The sequence below is a fragment of the Delphinapterus leucas genome, chromosome 20, assembly GCF_059928025.1.
Source record: "Delphinapterus leucas isolate spDelLeu-1000000601 "Yukka" chromosome 20, BTC_Dleu_Yukka2, whole genome shotgun sequence".
Lineage (NCBI taxonomy): Eukaryota > Metazoa > Chordata > Mammalia > Artiodactyla > Monodontidae > Delphinapterus > Delphinapterus leucas.
The window spans coordinates 34,226,896-34,248,002 of NC_143148.1; the positions used below are offsets into that span (position 1 = coordinate 34,226,896).

General features: G+C 41.5%; 2 protein-coding genes across 2 annotated transcripts in view; one reads left to right on the forward strand and one right to left on the reverse strand.

Moving 5' to 3' along the window:
* CFAP263 (cilia and flagella associated protein 263) overlaps nt 1-12,942 on the forward strand; it is a 30,456-nt gene extending 17,514 nt beyond the window's left edge. Inside the window, 3 exon segments of the mRNA XM_089903160.1 lie at nt 11,322-11,477; nt 12,809-12,878; nt 12,881-12,942. Of these exon segments, the coding sequence (XP_089759286.1) occupies nt 11,322-11,477; nt 12,809-12,878; nt 12,881-12,942 (288 nt within the window).
* Nucleotides 12,029-18,208, reverse strand: PRSS54 (serine protease 54). The gene is made up of 3 exons (XM_022555926.3): nt 17,969-18,208; nt 17,241-17,372; nt 12,029-13,883 (listed from the first exon to the last, which is right to left on the reverse strand). The coding sequence occupies exons 1-3, from the start codon at nt 18,191-18,193 to the stop codon at nt 13,338-13,340; spliced, it is 903 nt and encodes a 300-aa protein (XP_022411634.2). The 5' UTR covers nt 18,194-18,208; the 3' UTR covers nt 12,029-13,337.
* Between the last annotated feature and the right edge of the window lie 2,899 nt (nt 18,209-21,107).

The following is a 21,107-nucleotide window of genomic DNA, read 5'->3' on the forward strand; positions in this document are numbered from 1 at the left end:
CCAGCAAACCAGCTCTACAACAAATACTAAAGGAACTTCTCTAAGTGGGAAACACAAGAGAAGAAAAGGACCTACAAAAACAAATCCAAAACAATTAAGAAAATGGTCATAGGAACATACATATTGATAATTAACTTAAACGTGAATGGATTAAATGCTCCAACGAAAAGACACAGGCTTGCTGAATGGATACAAAAACAAGACCCATATATATGCTGTCTACAAGAGACCCACTTCAGACCTAGGGACACATACAGACTGAAAGTGAGGGGATGGAAAAAGATATTCTATGCAAATGAAATCAAAAGAAAGCTGGAGTAGCAATACTCATATCAGATAAAATAGGCTTGAAAATAAAGAATGTTACAAGAGACAAGGAAGGACACTACATAATGATCAAGGAATCAATCCAAGAAGAAGATATAACAATTATAAATATATATGCACCCAATACAGGAGAACCTCAATACATAAGGCAACTGCTAACAGCTCTAAAAGAGGAAATCGACAGTAACACAATAATAGTGGGGGACTTTAACACCTCACTTACACCAATGGACAGATCATCCAAACAGAAAATTAATAAGGAAACAAGCTTTAAATGACACAATAGACCAGATAGATTTAATTGATATTTATAGGACATTCCATCCAAAAACAGCTAGATTACACTTTCTTCTCAAGTGTACATGGAACATTCTCCAGGATAGGTCACGTCTTGGGTCACAAATCAAGCCTCAGCAAATTTAAGAAAATTGAAATCATATCAAGCATCTTTTCTGACCACAACGCTATGAGATTAGAAATGAATTACAGGGAAAAAAACGTAAAAAACACAAACACATGGAGGCTAAACAATACATTACTAAACAACCAAGATATCACAAAGAAATCAAAGAGGAAATCAAAAAATACCTAGACACAAATGACAATGAAAACACGACGATCCAAAACCTATGGGATGCAGCAAAAGCAGTTGTAACAGGGAAGTTTGTAGCTATACGAGCCTACCTCAAGAAACAAGAAAAACCTCAAATAAACAATCTAACCTAATCTACACCTAAAGGAGCTAGAGAAAGAAGAACAAACAAAACCAAAAGTTAGCAGAAGGAAAGAAATCATAAAGATCAGAGCAGATATAAATGAAATAGAAACAAAGAAAACAATAGCAAAGATCAATAAAACTAAAAGCTGGTTCTTTGAGAAGATAAACAAAATTGATAAGCCACTAGCCAGACTCATCAAGAAAAAGAGGGAGAGGACTCAAATCAAAAAATTAGAAATGAAAATGGAGAAGTTACAACAGACACTGCAGAAATACAAAGCATCCTAAGAGACTACTACAAGCAACTCTATGCCAATAAAATGGACAACCTGGAAGAAATGGACAAATTCTTAGAAAGGTGTAACCTTCCAAGACTGAACCAGGAAGAAATAGAAAATATGAAAAAACAAATCACAAGTAATGAAATTGAAGCTGTGATTAAAAATCTTCCACCTGGGCTTCCCTGGTGGCCCAGTGGTTGAGAGTCCGCCTGCCGATGCAGGGGACACGGGTTTGTGCCCAGTCCAGGAAGATCCCACATGCCGCGGAGCTGCTGGGCCCATGAGCCATGGCCGCTGGGCCTGCGCATCCAGAGCCTGTGCTCCGCAATGGGAGAGGCCACAACAGTGAGAGGCCCGCGTAACACACACACACACAAAAAAAAATCTTCCACCAAACAAAAGTCCAGGGCCAGATGGCTTCACAGGTGACTTCTATCAAACATTTAAAGAGCTAACACCCATCCTTCTCAAACTCTTCCAGAAAATTGCAGAGGAAGGAAAACTCCCAAACTCATTCTATGAGGCCAGCATCACCCTGTTACCAAAACCAGACAAAGATACTACAGAAAAGGAAAATTAGAGACCAATATCACTGATGAATATAGATGCAAAAATCCTCAACAAAATACTAGCAAACAGAATCCAACAACACATTAAAAGGATCATACACCATGATCAAGTGGGATTTATCCTAGGATTGCAAGAATTTTTCAATATATGCAAATCAATCAATGTGATACACCTTATTAACAGATTGAAAAAGAAAAACCATATGGTCATCTCAACGGATGCAGAAAAAGCATTTGACAAAATGCAACACCCATTTATGATAAAAACTCTCCAGAAAGTGGGCATAGAGGGAACCTACCTCAACATAATAAAGGCCATATACAACAAACCCACAGCAAACATCATTCTCAATGGTGAAAAACTGAAAGCATTTCCTCTAAGATCATGAACAAGACAAGGATGTCCACTCTCACCACTATTATTCAACATAGTTTCGGAAGTCCTAGCCATGACAATCAGAGAAGAAAAAGAAATAAAAGAAATACAAATTGGAAAAGAAGAAGTAAAACTCTCCCTGTTTGCAGATGACATGGCACTATACATAGAGAATCCTAAAAATGCCACCAGAAAACTACTAGAGCTGATCAATGAGTTTGGTAAAGTTGCAGGATACAAAATTAATGCACAGAAATCTCTTGCATTCCTATACACTAATGATGAAAAATCTGAAAGAGAAATTAATGAAACACTCCCATTTACCATTGCAACAAAAAGAATAAAATACCTAGGAATAAACCTACCTAGGGAGACAAAAGACCTGTATGCAGAAAACTATAAGACACTGATGAAAGAAATTAAAGATGATACCAACAGATGGAGAGATATACCATATTCTTGGATTGGAAGAATCAATATTGTGCAAATGACTGTACTACCCAAAGCAATCTACAGATTCAATGCAATCCCTATCAAATTACCAATGACATTTTTTACCGAGCTAGAACAAAAAATCTTAAATTTGTATGGAGACACAAAAGACCCTGAATAGCCAAAACAGTCTTGAGGGAAAAAAACGGAGCCAGAGGAATCAGACTCCCTGACTTCAGACTATACTACAAAGCTACAGTAATCAAGACAATATGGTACTGGCACAAAAACAGAAATATAGATCAATGGAACAGGACAGAAAGCCCAGAGATAAACCCACGCATCTATGGTCAACTAATCTATGACAAAGGAGGCAAAGACATACAATGGAGTAAAGACAGTCTCTTCAATAAGTGGTGCTGGGAAAACTGGACAGCTCCATGTAAAAGATTGAAATTAGAACACTCTCTAACACCATACACAAAATTAACTCAAAATGGATTAGAGACGTAAGTGTAACCGGGCACTATAAAACTCTTAGCAGAAAACATAGGAAGAACAGTCTTTGACATAAATCACAGCAAGATATTTTTGATCCACCTCCCAAAGTAATGGAAATAAAACCAAAAATAAACAAATGGGACCTAATGAAACTGAAAAACTTTTGTACAGCAAAGGAAACCATAAACTAGACGAAAAGACAACCCTCAGAATGGGAGAAAATATTTGCAAATGAAGCAACTGACAAAGGATTAATCTCCAAAATATACAAGCAACTCATGCAGCTCAATATCAAAAAATCAAACAACCCAATCCAAAAATGGGCAGAAGACCTAAATAGACATGTCTCCAAAGAAGATATACAGATTGCCAGCAAACACATGAAAGGATGCTCAACATCACTAATCATTAGAGAAATGCAAATCAAAACTACAGTGAGGTATCACCTCACACCAGTCAGAATGGGCATTATTAGAAAATCTACAAACAACAAATGCTGGAGAGGGTGTGGAGAAAAGAGAAGTGTCTTGCACTGTTGGTGGGAGTGTAAACTGATACAGCCACGATGGAGAACAGTATGGAGGTTCCTTAAAGAACTAAACATAGAATTACCATATGACCCAGCGATCCCACTACTGGGCATATACCCAGAGAAAAACATAATTCAAAAAGACACATGCACCCCAGTGTTCATTGCAGCACTATTTACAATAGCCAGGTCATGGAAGCAACCTAAATGCCCATCAACAGACGAATGGATAAAGAAGTTGTGGTACATATATACAATGGAATATTACTCAGCCATAAAAGGAATGAAATTGGGTCATTTGTAGAGAGGTGGATGGATCTAGAGACTGTCATACAGAGTGAAGTAAGTCAGAAGGAGAAAAACAAATATCGTATATTAACGCATATATGTGGAGCCTAGAAAATGGTACAGATGAACTGGTTTGCAGAGCATAAATTGAGACACAGAAGTAGAGAAAAAATGTATGGACACCAAGGGGGGAAAGTGGCAGGGAGTGGGGGTTGTGGTGTGATGAATTGGGTAATTGAGATTGACATGTATACACTGATGTGTAGAAAATGGATGACTAATAAGAAAAAGAAATACATGAAAGTTGAGTGGAAATATAAAGAAAATTCCTGTAACTTAAAAAAAGAAAGTGGGGCTTCCCTCGTGGCGCAGTGGTTGAGAGTCCGCCTGCTGATGCAGGGGACACAGGTTCGTGCCCCGGTCTGGGAGGATCCCACATGCCACGGAGCGGCTGGGCCCGTGAGCCATGGCCGCTGAGCCTGCGCGTCTGGAGCCTGTGCTCTGCAACGGGAGAGGCCAGAACAGTGAGAGGCCTGTGTACCGCAAAAAGAAAAAAAAAGAAAGAAAATGTACGTGTGAGTGTTCCAATTTCTGTTCGTGTTCACCAACACTTGTTATTTTCAGGTGTTTTTTTTTAATGCTGTCCTAGTGGTGTGAAGTGGTATTTCATTGTGGTTTTGATTTGAATTTCCTTAATTACTGATGACATGAAGCATCTTTTCATATGCTTTTTGGCCACATGTCTGTCATTTTTGCAGAAATGTCTATTCAAGGCCTTTGCCCAGTTTTTTTTTTAAAATAAATTTATTTATTTTATTTATTTATTTTTGGCTGAGTTGGGTTTTTGTTGCTACATGAGGACTTTCTCTAGTTGTGGCGAGCGGGGTATACTGTTCGTTGTGGTGTGCAGGCTTCTTGTTGCAGTGGCTTCCCTTGTTGAGGAGCACAGGCTCTAGGTACACAGGCTTCAGTAGTTGTGGTGCACAGGCTCAGTAGTTGTGGCTCACAGGCTGTAGAGCACAGGCTCAGTAGCTGTGGCGCACGGGCTTAGTTGCTCCACAGCCTGTGGGATCTTCCCAGCCCAGGGCTCAAACCCGTGTCCCCTCCATTGGCAGGTGGATTCTTAACCACTGTGCCACCAGGGAAGTCCCTCCTATGTCTTTTCTTAAGACTTTTATAGGTCTTAAATTTAGGTTATGATCCATTGTGAGTTACTTTGTAAATGGTGTGAGGAAGGGATCCAAAAGCTGAAAGAAGAAAGGAGATGCAGTATGTTCATAGAATTTGTTACATTAACCTTCCTTTACCACTTGTGTGGTTCTCTTCACTTCTTACTGTAGATTTGAGTTACCATCTGGTGTTATTTTCCTACTCAAATACAGATTCATTTCAGCCTGCTTTTGTGCTATTATTGTCAAATATATTACATTTTATATGTTATAGGTCCAATATAAAATTATATACATATTGTTTTATGAAAATGCTTTTAAAATCAGTTAAAAGAAGGAAAATATGCAATTATGCTGTTTTTTTTTATAATTACCTCCATAATTACCTGTGTTTGTGCTATTTGTTTTCTTGGATGTAGCCTTGTTCTACAGAAGTAAAGTGCTATTTTCATCACATCATATCAAGGGAGCATCCTGTCAACAATACTTTTCATTGCTGATGTTAACCTTGATCACCTGGCTGAGATGGTGTTCCACAGGTTTCTCCACTGCAAAGTTACTCTTTCCCACTTTTCAGACTTTACTCTTTGGAAGGAAGGTCCTGTGTGCAGGCCACGCTTAAGAAGTAGGGGTTATAAATTTTTTGGAATTCTTCTCTGTGAGAGATTTGTCAATTCTACCCCATTTGTTTATTTTAAAAATTATTTATTTATATCAGCATCAATTCATGAATATTAATTTTATATATTGGTTTATAATCTAACATTATTTATTTTGTTGCTCCCATTGTTCCAGTTGGCTATTGAGAGCTCTTTCAGTCAGGTTCTGTGTTCCTCTGGTATATCCCCATTTTTGTGGGTCGTTATTGTTGTTGTTGTATGTGTGTGTGTTTTGTTTTGAGCACCTCTTTCCCTTCTGGAACTAGAAGATGCTCCAGGCTCTTCTTGTATATTTCCTGCCCCAGTCCTAGAATTAGCCATTTCTCCAAGAAGTTTTGGGTCTTTTTATTTGATTAATATTGGAAACCAAGATCTGGGTGTGCTTGCTCATTGCTTTCTTGCATTTTTGAAAGATAGTTTTGCTGGATGTAAGATTCTTTGTTGACAGTTTTTTTTTTTTCCTTTCAGCACTTAGAATATGTCATCCCACTGCCTTTGGGCCTCCATTTTGTTTCTGATGAGAAGTCAGCTATTAATCTTATTGGGCTTCCCTTGTATGTGATGAATTGTTTTCTCTTGCTGCTTTCAATATATTCTCTTTGCCTTGTCAGTCAACATTTTGGGTACAAAGTATCTGGGCATGGATTTCTTTGCACTAATCCTACTTGGAGTTTGTTGAAGTTTGTGAATGTGGGAAGTTTTCATGTGTGTTGGTGCACTTAGGGGTGTTCCACATTTCTCCAAGACTTCTTTCTTCTTTTTTCTCTGTGTTCTTCATATTGCATAATCTCTATCAACTTACCTTAAGTTAACTGATTATTTCTTCTCTTGGCTTAAATGTACTGTTGATCCTCTCTAGTGAATTTTTCATTCTGTTTGGAAAGACTCCAGATTTTCTATTTGGTTCTTCTTTTTATTTTTTAAATAATTTCTACCTCTTTATTGATATTCTCTGATAAGACACTATCATCATATATTCTTTTAATTCTTTAAACATGGTTTCCTTTCGTTTTTTGAACATCTTTATAATAGTTGCTTCAAAGACTTTGCTAAGTCCACCATCTGGATTCTCCGAAAGGCAGTTTATGTTGCCTGCTTTTTTCCAGGTGTGGGTCACACTTCCTTGTTTCTTTCCTATTTCATAATTTTTGTTGAATACTGGACTTTTTAGATAATATACTTTAGCATCACCAGATACTGATCTTGGTCTTGTCATTGTTTTTGTTTGTTGTGTACTAATTTGGCTGGACTAATTCAGTAAAGTTTATTTCTCCTGCTGTTAGTAGCCTCTGATGTGGCTCCCCAGAGGGTACAGCCTTGATCATGGATACAATCTCCCTGACAACCAGGGTGATTTCAGCTTAGTTCTCTTTGACTCCTCCATCTTCCAGCTAAACTTCTTGCCAGTCTACCTCTATTGGTGTCACACCTAGCTGTTAGCCTCTATTAATTACTAGCTAATTGCTCTATTGCTTTAACGCCCTGAGATGTGAATTGTTCCACATTCTGATCTAATTACAGTCAGGCCCTGTCACAGGGGCAAAGTGTTGCCAGTCATTGAGGCTTGCTCTAACCCCATAAGGCTCTTAATTGTCTCTTTCTCTGGTTAAGTTAAACATCTAGCTAATCTACTTTTTGCTTGTTGCTACTAATATGGAACTATCAGATTGATCTTAATTGCTCACCCCAAAGATCTCCATTGTTTTCCACAAAGTCTTTAGCATGAACTCCCCACACTCTGATCCAAATAAAGTTCACCTTCTTAGGCAGCGTTCCAGAGCTTTATATTTTACAGCCTCTCCCCTTGGGCAAAATTTCTGCACCATTGCACTGGAGCAGGGTGTGGGAACAGTGGCCTGTCTTTCCTGTAGTTTCACCCCTGCTCTACAAGTGGGGTGCTGCATAGGGACTGCAGTCCCGGGTCTTCTCAGCATATCCCTCATAGCTAGTACCTATTTTTTAATGCTTTAATTCTTGCTATTTCATTATATTTTATCTTAGGTATTCTGTAATCATCATTCTCACAGGAGTGTCCACTGATGGTTCTGGGTACATTTTTAGGTCTCCCCACTGTTGTATGTCATGCTAGACCGATAATAGATAGGCACTGAACACTTCCTGACAAATTTTTGTTGCATTCTGAAAACAAGTTGATAAAAAAATAATTTTATTGGGTTAAAACAGCATTTCTCAAACCAGAAGGTGGCAACCAGTCACCTGGGGATCTTGTTAAAAGCAGATTCTGATTGGATAGGTATGGGTGGCCTGAGGCTTTGCATGTTCACCCAATTCCCAGGTGATGCCAGTGTCACAGCAAGGAATCAAAATACAATACTAGGTTAGGAAGATTCAACATCATAAAAAATGTTAGTTCTGTTTAAGTTGATCTGTGAAATAATAGTATTCCAATTAAAATAACAAGGAGATTTTTTAAAAATTTTATTTATTTATTTTGGTTGCACTGGGTCTTAATTGCAGCATTTGAGATCCTCAGTCATGGCATGCGGGATCTTTTTAAGTCATGGCACACGGGCTTCTTAGCTGCGGCATGCAGACTTCTTGGTTGCGGCACATGGACCCTCAGTTGCGGCACGCAAACACCTAGTTGCAGAATGCACGCAGGATCTAGTTCCCTGACCAGGGATTGAACCCAGGCCTCCTGCATTGGGAGCGTGGAGTCCTACCCACTGGACCAACAGGGAAGTCCTACAAAGAGATTTTTTTAAAGGCTTAAGTAAACTGACTCAAAAATTCTTTTGGAAGAATAAATAAGAATATCCACAAAATTCTTAATAAGGAGGAGACTAGCCTTACTAGATACTGAAACGTGTTATGAAGTTACAGTATTTAAAACAAGTCCATGAATAGATGGGAAGATAAAAGAAAAAAACGTAAGCCATATGAAGAACTCTAATACAGACCATATATGATATGTATATGATCAAGTTTCTGATAGTTTTGATATTGATACATTTAGTTTGTGATAAAGGTAGCATTGCAATGAGAGACAACAGATTATTCAATAAATGATTTGCAATGACTGGGTAGCCATTTAGGAAAAAATTAATTTGGGACTATATGTAATAGCAAAATTAATCCAGGCGTATCAGAGATTTAAATGTTAACAATAAAATCATTAAAGTCCTGAACTTATATAATGGGAACATTTTTATTGTAATCTTGGAATATGGAAGACTTTTAAAATGTGAAAGCTATAAACCATGAAATCAATAAAGTCAGCTATATAAAAATAAAAAATTTTCTGCATGGCAAAAACCATCATAAGCGAAGCCCAAAGATAAGTAACTGGAAAAATATTGTATTAATATCAGAAGGAGCTAATCTTCTTAAAAGATAAATGTCTTATAAATTAACAAGAAAAATCTAACAAAAAATAGGAAAAAACTGGGCCAAAGATTTAAACAGAAAAGCTAAAAAATCTTAAACATATGAAAAATGTTCCTCTTTGCTCATAAGGAACAGAAAATAAAAGCTATAATGAGGTACCATTTTCCCTCTGTTAGACTGACAAAGATGAAAAAGTAAGATTGTGTTGCGAGAATGGAGAAAACAGGCAGTCTCAAACATTGCTGCAGAAGTATAATTGGCTTCATCATTATAATAGAAGGCACGTTAGCACCATTTACCGTACATACACATATGCTTAGGGCAGGGTTTCTCAACCTAGACCCTACTGACCTTTCGGGTCAGATAATTCTTCGTTGTGGGGGCCATCCTGTACATTGCAGGGTGTTTAGCAGCATCCCTGGCCTCCACCTACCCTATGCCAGTAGCACTCCCCTAATTGTGACACACAAAAATGTCTCCAGACATTGCGAAATGTCTCCTGGGGGCAAAATAGCTTCTGGTTGAGAACCACCGCCTTAGAATAAGCAATTTCACTTTCAGTAGCTTATCCTACTGATATATTGTACTTGCATTTTTACAAAATGATGTATACCCAGAAAATTTGTAAGCACAGCACTGCTCGTTGTAATAGCAAGAGATGGAGAAGCTAAGTGACTGTTGGTGGGGACCTGTTAAAGTATGGTACATCCATACAATGGAAAATTATGAAGCTGTTAAAAAGAACGAGTAAATTCTTTATGTGTTGATACAGAAGAATCTTCTATATGTATTGAGTGGAAGGAAAAAGTTGGATGAATGAAAGTGAATAGAATTGGCTACTCTTTGGGTCAGAAAGGTAAACATATATGTTTGTATGGATATAGATTTCTAGAAGGATGCATGAAACCTAAAAACAGTGTATGCTTCTTGGAAGGGGACCTGTGTGGCTGGGGACAGGGGTGGGTTGGGAGCTTGTCACTGTGTACTTTTATACCATTTGAATTGAACGTATTGCCTATTCAAAACAATTGTTAAAAGGACAATGCTAATTCAAAAAGCCACTCAGAAGAAAAAGACTAGTTAATTTTACTGTATAATAATTTTTGAAAACGAAATGTAAAAAGACAGAGTCCTCAAAAAATTGAATAATCATATGATCCAGCAAGTTGTCTTCCAGGTATATACCCAAAATAATTGAAAGCATGAACTTGAACAACAGGTATTTGTACACCCATGTTTGTAGCAGCATTATTTACAATAGCCAAAATGTAGAAGCAACTCAAGTGTCCATCGACAGATGAGTGAATAACCAAAGTGAGTTGTATATGCATATAATAGAATATATTATTTTATTTATATTCTTTTAAGGATGAATATTATTCATCCTTAAAAAGGAAAGAAATTTTGACATGCTACAACATGGATGAACCCTGAAGACATTTATGCTAAGTGAAATTAGCCAGTCACAAAAGGACAAATATTGTATGATTCCACTTATATGAGGTACCTAGAGTAGTCACATTCATGGAGACAGAAAACAGAATCGTAGTTGCCAGGGCCTATGGGGAGGGGGTTTGGGGAGTTAGTGTTTAATGGGTACAGAGGTTCAGTTGGGGCAGGTGAAAAAATTCTGGAGATGGCTGGTGATAAAGGTTGCAAAACAATGTGAATTGTTCTGTGAATGCCACAGAACTGTACACTTAAAAATGGTTAAAATGGGAAAATTTATGTTAGGTGTATTCTGCCAAAAAAAAAAGACAGGAAAATGAATTGAAATTGATCTAATCAAAGTATACTTAAATATATAATTTTTCCAAAGCAAAAAAAGCCCCTAAGCAATCAAAAGTAAAGCATATTCCTTAATAGAGGAAGGAAGGGAGGAAGGAAGAAAGGAAGGAAGGGAGGGAAAAAGACTGTTTTAGACTTTACTTAATGTTTCTAAACTGGACGAAAATGTCACGATCTGTAAAGAAAAAGAATCTTGTGATTTCACCCACTCCTTTGAAAATGTAAACATTATTTTTAGAACTACATTGAAACTGGGGAGAGATGCCAGGGCCAGTAAGTCCCAGGAGGCTAGAACTGCCAGGGAGCCCCACGTTTAATTGGTCCTTCCCAACCCAGGACCGGGCCAAGGCCATGGCTCTGAACAAGCAGCTCCGGAAGCAGCTGTCTGAGTTCCGAGCGCCACAGGTGATGATGTACGTCCGGGAGAAGATCCGAAACAGGGACCTGGAGAAGGCCATCGGGATGTGGGAGAGGAAAGTGGAGATTGCAGAGGTGAGTTACAGGAAGTCCCAAGACCCGCGATATCTTATGGCCCTCACATTTTTGTTTAGGATTTTGTTCGCTGAGGTAAGAATACAGGATTTTAGACACGTAATACCTGTGAGAAATCTCAGCCGTTGCTTCGACTCTTACACCAAAATAAAGATGGCTTTTTTTTTTTTTTTTTCCTTAAAGTATCTTTTTCTTGTTAGGGACAGTCTTTTCAGGGTATCAGGAAGAGACTCTAGTAATGGTGTGTTTTTAGTTGCTTGTTTTCTTATTGATCTCTGGAAGCTTCTGAATCCCTCTCCCAACCATTGATAATTTAGTGATTGCTATTTTATACACGGAGAAGCCAGTTTTTAAAAATTGAGATAATAATGGATTTTTTTTTAAGATGTTGGGGGTAGGAGTTTATTAATTAATTAATTTATTTTTGCTGTGTTGGGTCTTGGTTTCTGTGCGAGGGCTTTCTCTAGCTGTGGCAAGCAGGGGCCACTCTTCATCGCGGTGCGCGGGCCTCTCACTATCGCGGCCTCTCTTGTTGCGGAGCACAGGCTCCGGACGCGCAGGCTCAGTAGTTGTGGCTCATGGGCCTAGTTGCTCCGCGGCATGTGGGATCCTCCCAGACCAGGGCTCGAACCCGTGTCCCCTGCATTAGCAGGCAGATTCTCAACCACTGTGCCACCAGGGAAGTCCAATAATGGATTTTAATATCACTCAGAACCCGATTCCATGCATTTACATATTTGCCGTGGGTTTTTGATGTTGACTAACCCCATAGCCTTTTCATATGGTACAGTGTGCACAGAAGCACCCTTGCCCCTTGTAAGCCATGGAAGAAAAAAAGGAAAAGTGCAAATGATATGCTGGCATCAAAAAAAAAGGAAAGCACCAAGACTGCCACAGACCAGGTTGCACACTGAGGGCACTTAAGACATCCTTAGGGTAGCTTAAAAACCCAGTCAGGTCACTTGGGAAGCTTGGCATTCTCACATCTAGACCCCAGCTCCATTTTCCACAGAGCGTTTACCTGCCCTTCCAGTGGTCACTTGGCAGCAGGAAAGTAAATTAGGATCCATACTTGGGCCCATCACATCTGGGGCTAAGAAGTAGCAAAGAAGTACAGAAGGAACCTGCAACTTCTCACTTCATGGAACAGAGACAAGCTCTAGAAGAGTCCTCCGGATGCCCCAAGGTGGCCTGCGTCCGCCGCACGCATGCAGACACTGCCCCATATACGAGGTCATCCATACCATCACAGGGCTGGATGCAGGTAGAATAGGCACAATCCGTTTGTCCCAAATGACCTTCTCCCTCCTCCCTCTTTCTCCCTTTTGCAGATGTCCTTAAAAGGCTACCGCAAGGCTTGGAATAAAATGAAAATCACCAATGAGCAGTTGCAGGCAATTTGCCCCCTGGGAAATAGCCAGAGGGAGGCGACGGCTGCCGACCAAAAAGTGATCCATTAAAGTAATCAGCTCCTCTCTAGTCATGGGGTCCTCTCACTGTTCCCTGTGCTGGCTGGTGTCCCCAATTCTCCAGCCAGGTTGCTGGTCACCTCCCAGGCCACATCAGCCCCCGGGGAGTGTTTTCACAGCCTGACTCCGGGAACCATAAACACTGAAAGAACCACAGGGCACTCTAATGGTTTGACACTTGTTAGCCCACGTTTAGTTCACAAGCACACATGAAAATGACCTTCCTGCATGTGGGAGTGGGACAGAGGAGGGAGACCCCCCCCCAGTCTGTACTGTGGGCCTGTCTGTGGCAGCCCAGCTGTGCAACTCTCCAAAAGAGACACCAAAGCAGCGTGGTGAATGCCTGGCACTCAGCATTCTGAGCTTACTCTTCCATTTGGAAGGTTAGCTCCTAGACTAAGATACCATTACCAAAGAAAACAAGCACAAAGAAAAATAAGATAATTTCTTCGGGCTGACGTAACCTGTTCTGCCCCGATAGAGACCTGCCCTCCCCAACCTCCCCACCGTAGTCGTCATAGTACGTGGGTTGGATGGCCACCTCAGACTTGTTTGACTCCCTCAGACCCTTTTCCCTAAAGTCTAGACTCACTGGAGTGCCATTTGCCATTTGTGACCATGAATGCATGGTGGCCCTTTTTTGTCCTTGGAAGTGTGGTTGGGACTGTCCAACCTGGCTCAGCCCAGCATGTTTTTTCTGTGTCACAGCATCACATGATGAGTGGCTGGGGAAAGGAATCAGGTTTTTCCAGTGGTGGAAGGAAGGCAGGGGAGGGCTGGTCTTCTTGGTCTTGGATGTGATCCAGTTGCTGTAGTCTTCCACCTTGATGTACAGGAACAGGCCAGGGCATTTCTCACCACCTTGAGACAGGATTCCTCTCAGCACCCACAGATTCAATTCCTTCAGCTCACACATCATTGGGTTTCCTGGGTCCCCCTGTGACAAAGGACAGAAAGCTTCAGGTCTTAGAAAAACTTGTTTTCTTTTTTAATATGTCCCTGTGCAATTTACTATCTGTTCTAGAAAAGTTTTACACTGGTTCTCACTAGAAATGGGGTAAGTTATAGGATAATATTTCCAATCTAGGCCACCTCCACCACAAATTCCAACAAGATGACTTTTCCTTTCATTGTACAAATTATCTGTAGGCTCCCACAGTTTGCCTGTAGCTTCCTGGATCCCATTTCATTTTCTTGCCCCTTTCCAGTACTTTGAATAAATCCTCCCTCTCTTTTGGTTTCTCACTCCTCAAATGTTATTTTGTTCCTTTCTGGCCTGGAATGCTCCCGTTTTTCCTTCTCTTCCCTATTTTGTTTCCATCCTTCGTTTAAGCTGCTTGCACCTACCCACAGTCCTGCTAGGGTCAGTCAGACTTGCAGGAAGCACACACTGCCGGGCTGGGTTCACAGCTTTTCCAACCTGGCAGCTGCCTGCCAGTGCACCTCTCAGGAGCAGTCCTCTGGGCCCCGGGAGTTCTGCCACACAGACCTTATCTCCCTTCAGGTGAGTGGGTAGAAGCCCAGCACACTTGGCTGGACATGTGACCCTAACAGGTTAGCTAATTCTCTGAGCTAAAGTGCGGACACGGTTAGTGCCTGTAACACCGGCAGAGCTCCTGGCACAGTGCCTGATATACGGGATGCACTCAGTTAACAATTAGCTGCTATTACCCTGCTGTGCAGAAAAGGCCATCATTTTTAATGTGAAAAACTGAGAAATGTGGGAAAAGCAACAGGACAGCTACTAGGTATAATTTACCTTACCTGTCCTCCACCCTACCCCCCGCCCTCAGGCCTCCTCTTAAAGGAATACCTGCCCCCCAGCACCAGCCTGTGGTCCGCCTTGATCCAAGAGGGAGTTTATCATCAAAGGCTGGCCAGCCACCTTTGACCTATGTGACCTGCCAGGCAAGACAGGCGGGGTGATCACAGTTTGCTCTCACTGTGTGGACTGAGGCATGGCGGGAGGGGGCTTGCAGCTGACAATGGGAAACAATCTGAACAGACTCAACAGTGAGAATTCAAGAGGCAAGACAGTGGTCACCTCAGCCCCTGCCCATTCCCAGCCCTGGGTGTTTGAGCTTTCTTGGGTTCCTACACACATGCAGCCTCTTTCACTAAACCCTCCTTTTTCTGAGGAGGCCACACCAGAACAGAAATGCAGGCAAATGGGAGAAGCAAAGAACACTTCTGCAAGCAGGGCCATGGGAGGCATGCTCTGCAAGGCTGCCATAATGCCCTGGTTGTCCCACAGCTGCACACACACGAGGATGACATTCCAGACTTTGCTCTGTGCTTCTCATTAGATGGAAGGGGGTGCTTGAGTGTGGAACTCTTTGATTTTTTTCAGTTTTTCACATTCTACTGTTTGCATCCCATGCTGCCAAACAGCAGAGGGTGGAGATTTCATCCCTGAGCTCTGGCTGGTCCTCCTAGGACTGGTGAACTGGCTCTCATCTGCACCTCATTGTGTCTTCCTGGGGCCCAGAGGCTCTCTGGCCAAGGATGGAGTGGTCTCCCCACCGTTCACCAGTCCCGCTCCCAATTTGCTTTAACTGTGCTTTTACAGCTTGAGGAAGAAAAAGAATGCCATTCAGGACAAATAGTTTTGACAAATGACTGTGCGGTCAGCATCCCTGGCTATTGTGCGGTTTTGCAAGTTGCTGTTCCACTCGGGTGTAGAATAAGCTGCTGTTTCTATTCCCCGTGACGTGTAAGGCCGAGACTTCTGAAGCTCAAGCAATGGAGACAAAAAGCACCAGGCGCTCCAGCCCCACCTCATCTCCCAGGGGAGCGACCCCCTTTCATTGCGTGATCCTCAACCTTGACATCCAGCAAAAGCCCTAACAGTTGTGGGAACAAAGGAGGGGTGAGTTCAGAGCTATTCTACTTTCGCTGGGTTTCTGAGGACCCGTTAGGGCAGACACTGAACCTGGGTAACTTATTCTACATGTGAGAAGTGTGGCTTTGAGGACCTCTGGACACTAGAACACGTTTCCTAGGAAGGATCCTAGGTAGACAAGGCAACTTTTTTTTTTTTTTGCAAGCACAATTCTCTTAAAAAACAAAGGACTGTCTACAGATGTGCTACAGTTAAAAACCAATCTGACCTTTGTGGATGGTTTAAAGAGGTGATCATTTAGAGGGTAAGCAGCTTACCATATTCCAGTGAATTTAAGATGCTCTTAAAAGTTAGCATCTTTGAAATGGGATGTGTCTTTTAATCAGTAGATTCCAGAGTTTCAGTGGCAGCGTTTTTACTTTCTCAGTGTTACATAAAATAATGGTGCATTCTGCACCTGACAGCATCCTGGATTTGATGAAGTGTGGTACTAGGTTGATGGAGTGGCTGATGGCAGGATTTTGTTAAGTAGCTACGTCTTCTACTGTATTTTAACACATTCTCTAATTTAAGAAGCTTCTACAGTCCTCTGCCTGGAAGAGAGCCCAGGACAATGTAGGCACTTGATAAATGTTGAGCCAACTTTAGAAGGGCAAACTTATTTCCTGATGAAAGGCAGTCCCTCATGCTTTTGCAATAAAATGACTTTGAGAAAGAACTGTCCACACATATGTATTTTTTCCTTTTTCTCTAAAAAAACTTTCCCTAGATCCTCTGGAAAAAAAATTTCCCCATGAGGGAATCCTGAAGGTTACTTCAAGAAAAGTGGTTGATCAGTGTCTTCGACAATTTTAGAGTAGAGGAGGGAAACTCTGCCTGGAAATCTGGCAGACCTGAGTTCTCGCCTTTAAGATCTATTAACTGTGTGGCCCTGGTAAGCCACACTTTTTCCAGATACAGATATGAGGGGGCCTGGACAGGTGTTTGTGAATTCTGCACAATTTCCTGAGGCAGTAGGACAGCCACACCTGGACAGCCCACATTCAGCTAGAGGGCAGGGCTTCTTACAGGGAAAAAGAAACCCAGTAATTGATGAACAATAGCATCAGGCTGGGTTCCAAAGAAGCCGAATACAGCGAGCGTGCTCAGCGTATATCTGCACGTGTGGTTTGGACTCACTCTTTCAAACTTTTAGCTAATGAAAAAACATGTGGCTTAGCCATGCTTTGTCATGTCACACTGAAAACGGCGACTGGTTAGTCCATTCGGCAGATTGTTATTGAGCACTTGCTACCTGCCAAGTGCTGTTCACCCTGGAGACGTCCATGAATCCCAAGTGACGGTCCCTGCCCTCACGGAGCTCACAGTCCAGCGAGGGGGAGTCCTGAGGCTCCCCATGAAGTGACCACTGCTTACTCTCAGCCTGTAGCTTCTGTTCCACCGCGTTCTTACCAAGCAGACGGCATCAGTTTCCATCTCTATGTGATTGCCACATCCTGTTTTCTCGATTTTGTTTAAGGGACACAAGTCGATGTCCTTCACAGAGATTTTCCTCAGGATACTCATCGTCATGTGATTTCCTGTCTGGACAACAGAGAGCCCGAGAATTATTCACAAGAAGACATCCCCCTAGTCAACGCAACTACAACTCACATATCCAGATGGGAGTGAGCAGGAAATGTTCTGATAAACCCCTTTTCCTCACAGAAATCCGAACCTGTGTCTCAGTTTTTACTGAAAACTACCTTTGCTTTGAACTTGAATGTGAAAATAGGCAGAGAAAATGTTCACCCTTCCTCCACATCTACAGAGAATGAATGCATTTCCTTGTTTGTTTCCCAAAAATAAAAGAAAACAAGGATGGCTCATACAAGAGGACTGTCAGCTCTGGTTCAGGGAATAATGTCCCCTGGCCCTTCGGTAACCTTGCACTCATTTCAGGCTGCTTGCTGCCCAAGTACTTCCAATTTTGGTGTAGGAATAGAAGAAAAAGGACCAGACATAAGAATGGCCTCAAGAGGGCAAGCGCTGGGACTCTTGACGGATTAAGTGAGGGTTCCAGCCCAACTCTAGAACCTCAGGCCACCTGAGTTATTGAGCTAAGCCCTAGAATGGTTCATCCCAGTCACCCCCACTGCTAGCACACACACAGCCTCCTCTAGGAGAAGAAAGGCATTAACTGCAGATGTGGGATTCCATCCTGCCACCCAGCAGTTCTGCAAGGCTGGTAGCATATGCAACTTTCTGCCGAGGAAGCAGATGGGCCGGACCAGGTTGTTGAACTGCATCGCCGTGTCTGTCTTTAGGAGGGCTATGTTATTTTTCATGGTTTTATTATCAAAGTCCTCATGGATGATGATGGTGTTCACTGGATATTCTTTGTGAGCGATCAGTTTTGCATCCATCTTAGCTATACCAACTATAGCAACAGCGTCCTTCCTGGAGAGAGAGCAAGGTAATCTTGAGAAGCCAAGAAAGTTTTCCAGAAATAAGACTTGTGTCTACAGTGTGGAAGCGTACTCCATATCCTAGGGAAAACTCAATACAGAATGCTCAACACTGAGACATACCCTTGTCAGCTCCCGGCCGGAAACAGATGACACACTCAAATAAGGTAAACTGAGGAAAGTTTAATAAAGGGACTCTTTACAAAGGTCTCGCAGGATGTAGGGAAATCACAGAGACTAGTGCAGTATGCTGGGTTCCGGGTGGCATATGCAGCTTTCTGCTGAGGTAACAACAGGGTGTTGGTGGGAGGGAGTGGTCAGACAGAGCTATGGGGAGTGGGTCCCTTGGCTGGAGGAGGCATCCAGTCTGCAGTACCTATCAGGGGAATACCTGACCTCACTTCCTTCCTCCCTCTGATCTCTTCCCAGTGCTCCCTTTGGCCAAACCCAACTGGAGCCCAGAAGGCAAGAGCACCCATTGGTGTAACCCACACAGGTCAGCCTCCTGGCACCCAGCAGAATGGAAAAGAGTAGAGAGTGGGCCTGGAGGGGCAAATGGGAGAGATCCAGCATGGCTAGTAAAGTTGCTGGACTTCAGTGACAAAGAAGGAATCCTTGGGCATCCACACAAAACAGATTAAGTCATCTTAAGTTTGTCCTCTGATTTATTGTCTAAGCTGGGGGACTTGTGGGAGTGAAAGGGGATGCTAACAATAGGATAACAGGTGTAAACCAGGCCTCTCCCGGGGAATACTGGGATGTGTGATCTCCCACCTACAGAGGAAGAAATCAGAATCGCTTCAGACTCCTCCACAGCAAGATTTAATACGAGAAGCTGAGGTGCGGTGGGGGTGAGAAGCCTGTTAAGTCTTCAAACGGAAGCAGGGCAGCACATTTCTGAATATGTAAAACTCGAGGAAATATGGTTCTTGGGAGCCCTTTAAGAAACTACTTGGAGGGACTTCCCTGGCAGTCCAGTAGTTAGGACTCTGCACTTCCACTGCAGGGGGCACACGTTCAATTCCTGGTCGGGGAACTAAGATCCCACATGCTGTGCAACGTGGCCAAAAAAAAAGAAACTACTTGAAGACAAATTTTAACCAATTCTAGTGTTGAATGGAAAAAATCCAGCAAAGTGATGGTCAGTAAGTGTGGAATTCGTTATAATATGGGTCTAAAATTAAAACAAAAGAGAAACTTTTAAAGTTATAGATAGGAGTAGTGATGTAAACCGGCAGAGGTAGGTATATACACCAATTTTCCCATCTTTTATGGAAGTCTAAACTATTATTTATTTATAGCTAATATATGAAATAATGGGTGCACAAATATATATATATATATGAATCAAGGTAAACATTAAAGTACATAAATAAGCTATTAAAATTGTGTGGTCATGAAGAATGAGGGAAGAAGTGAAAAGACAGGAATTCTGGCATCAGCCACAGAAGAATCTAGAGAGGACTATCCAGAGAGAAACAGAAGATTTGTGTGTCTTCCATGAAATTATAATTCTAAGATGACCACGAGAACACAACTTCAAACTTTCCAAATTTGTCAGAAGAGACGTACAAAACAAAGCCATATAATGAAGAGAAAAACAGCAAGCAATAAAAACAGAAGAGTCCAAAATAAAAACAAAAAGCAGGAGCTTCATTCTGGACACCAGAGCAGAAGAGCATGCAACAAGACAAAGAAAGGCCTTTCGTGATGATAAGGAATTCAGTCTACAGTGAAGAGTTCATTTATAAATATCTGCAGCAAGTGATACAACGTTCATGAATTAAATTCCAGGAAATAGGAGGAGGAAAAGCCAGAAATTTGTAATTCACCTCAGTCAGCCTAGGATAGGTCAAGTAGACTCCCTGCCCTAATTTTATATATTAAATTGTACTCCAAGGACAGAAAATGAGCTCTTTAATTTACCTGTGGAAAATGTTCATACGGACCACATAGTAGACCCCAAAGATAACATCAACAAATTCCTTAATAGATCACCATGCAGTCTAACTCAAACTTAAATCATGTTAAAATACAAAACAAAACACCCTATTACCTGGATATTTTTAAATGGTCTTTAATAAAACCCAGAGTCAGAGAGGAAATCAAAAACAAAACAGCAGACCAGATAGAAAATAGCAGTAATGAAAACACTACATAGAAAACAGAACGTCTCTAGAAGGCTGGTTGGCAACAACTATCAAGATTTAGTCCAGTTTTTCCACTCTTAGGTTATTCGTGCAACAGTATACTTCCATGTATGTGAAATAATGTGTGTACAAGTATATCTACTGCAGCATTTTTTGCTACTAGTGAAAGATTGGAAACAACACAAATTTCCATTATTAGAGGACTGTGTAGTTATGGTACATCCATATGGGATACTGGGCAGGTAACTGATGCATATAATGAGGTAACTTTCTATGTATCGATAAGAAAGGATCACCCAACATTCATGACAGAGTGAAAAAAGCTAAGAGTGGAATAATGTATATGGTGTGTTACTAATTGTGTTGGTGGGTGTTATGGACTGAATTGTGTCCCCCCATATTCATAGGTGAAGCCCTAACCCCCAGTGTGAATGTGTTGGGAGATAGGGCCTTTAAGGAGGTAATTAAGGTTAAATGAGTCCATAGGGTGGGGCCCTAATCCAACAGGACTGGTGTCCTTATAAGAAGAGGAGACAGCAAGAATGTGTGCACACAGAGGAAAGGCCACAGGAAAACACAAGGAGAAGGTGGCCGTCCACACGCCAAGGAGTGTCCTCGGGAGAAACCAACCCTGCTGACACCTTGATCTTGGACTTCCAGGCCTCTGGAACGGTAAGAAATAAATTTCTATTGTCTAAGCCACCCTGTCTGTAGAATTTCAT

Coding starts and splice junctions, on each gene's coding strand:
- PRSS54 (XM_022555926.3), bottom strand. CDS start 18,193: ATGGATGCAAAACTGATCGCTCACAAAGAATATCCAGTGAACACCATC. Junction 17,373..17,968: donor GATGGAATCCCACATCTGCA/GTTAATGCCTTT, acceptor TCTGTTGTCCAG/ACAGGAAATCACATGACGAT. Junction 13,884..17,240: donor AAACTGATGCCGTCTGCTTG/GTAAGAACGCGG, acceptor CCTTTGTCACAG/GGGGACCCAGGAAACCCAAT.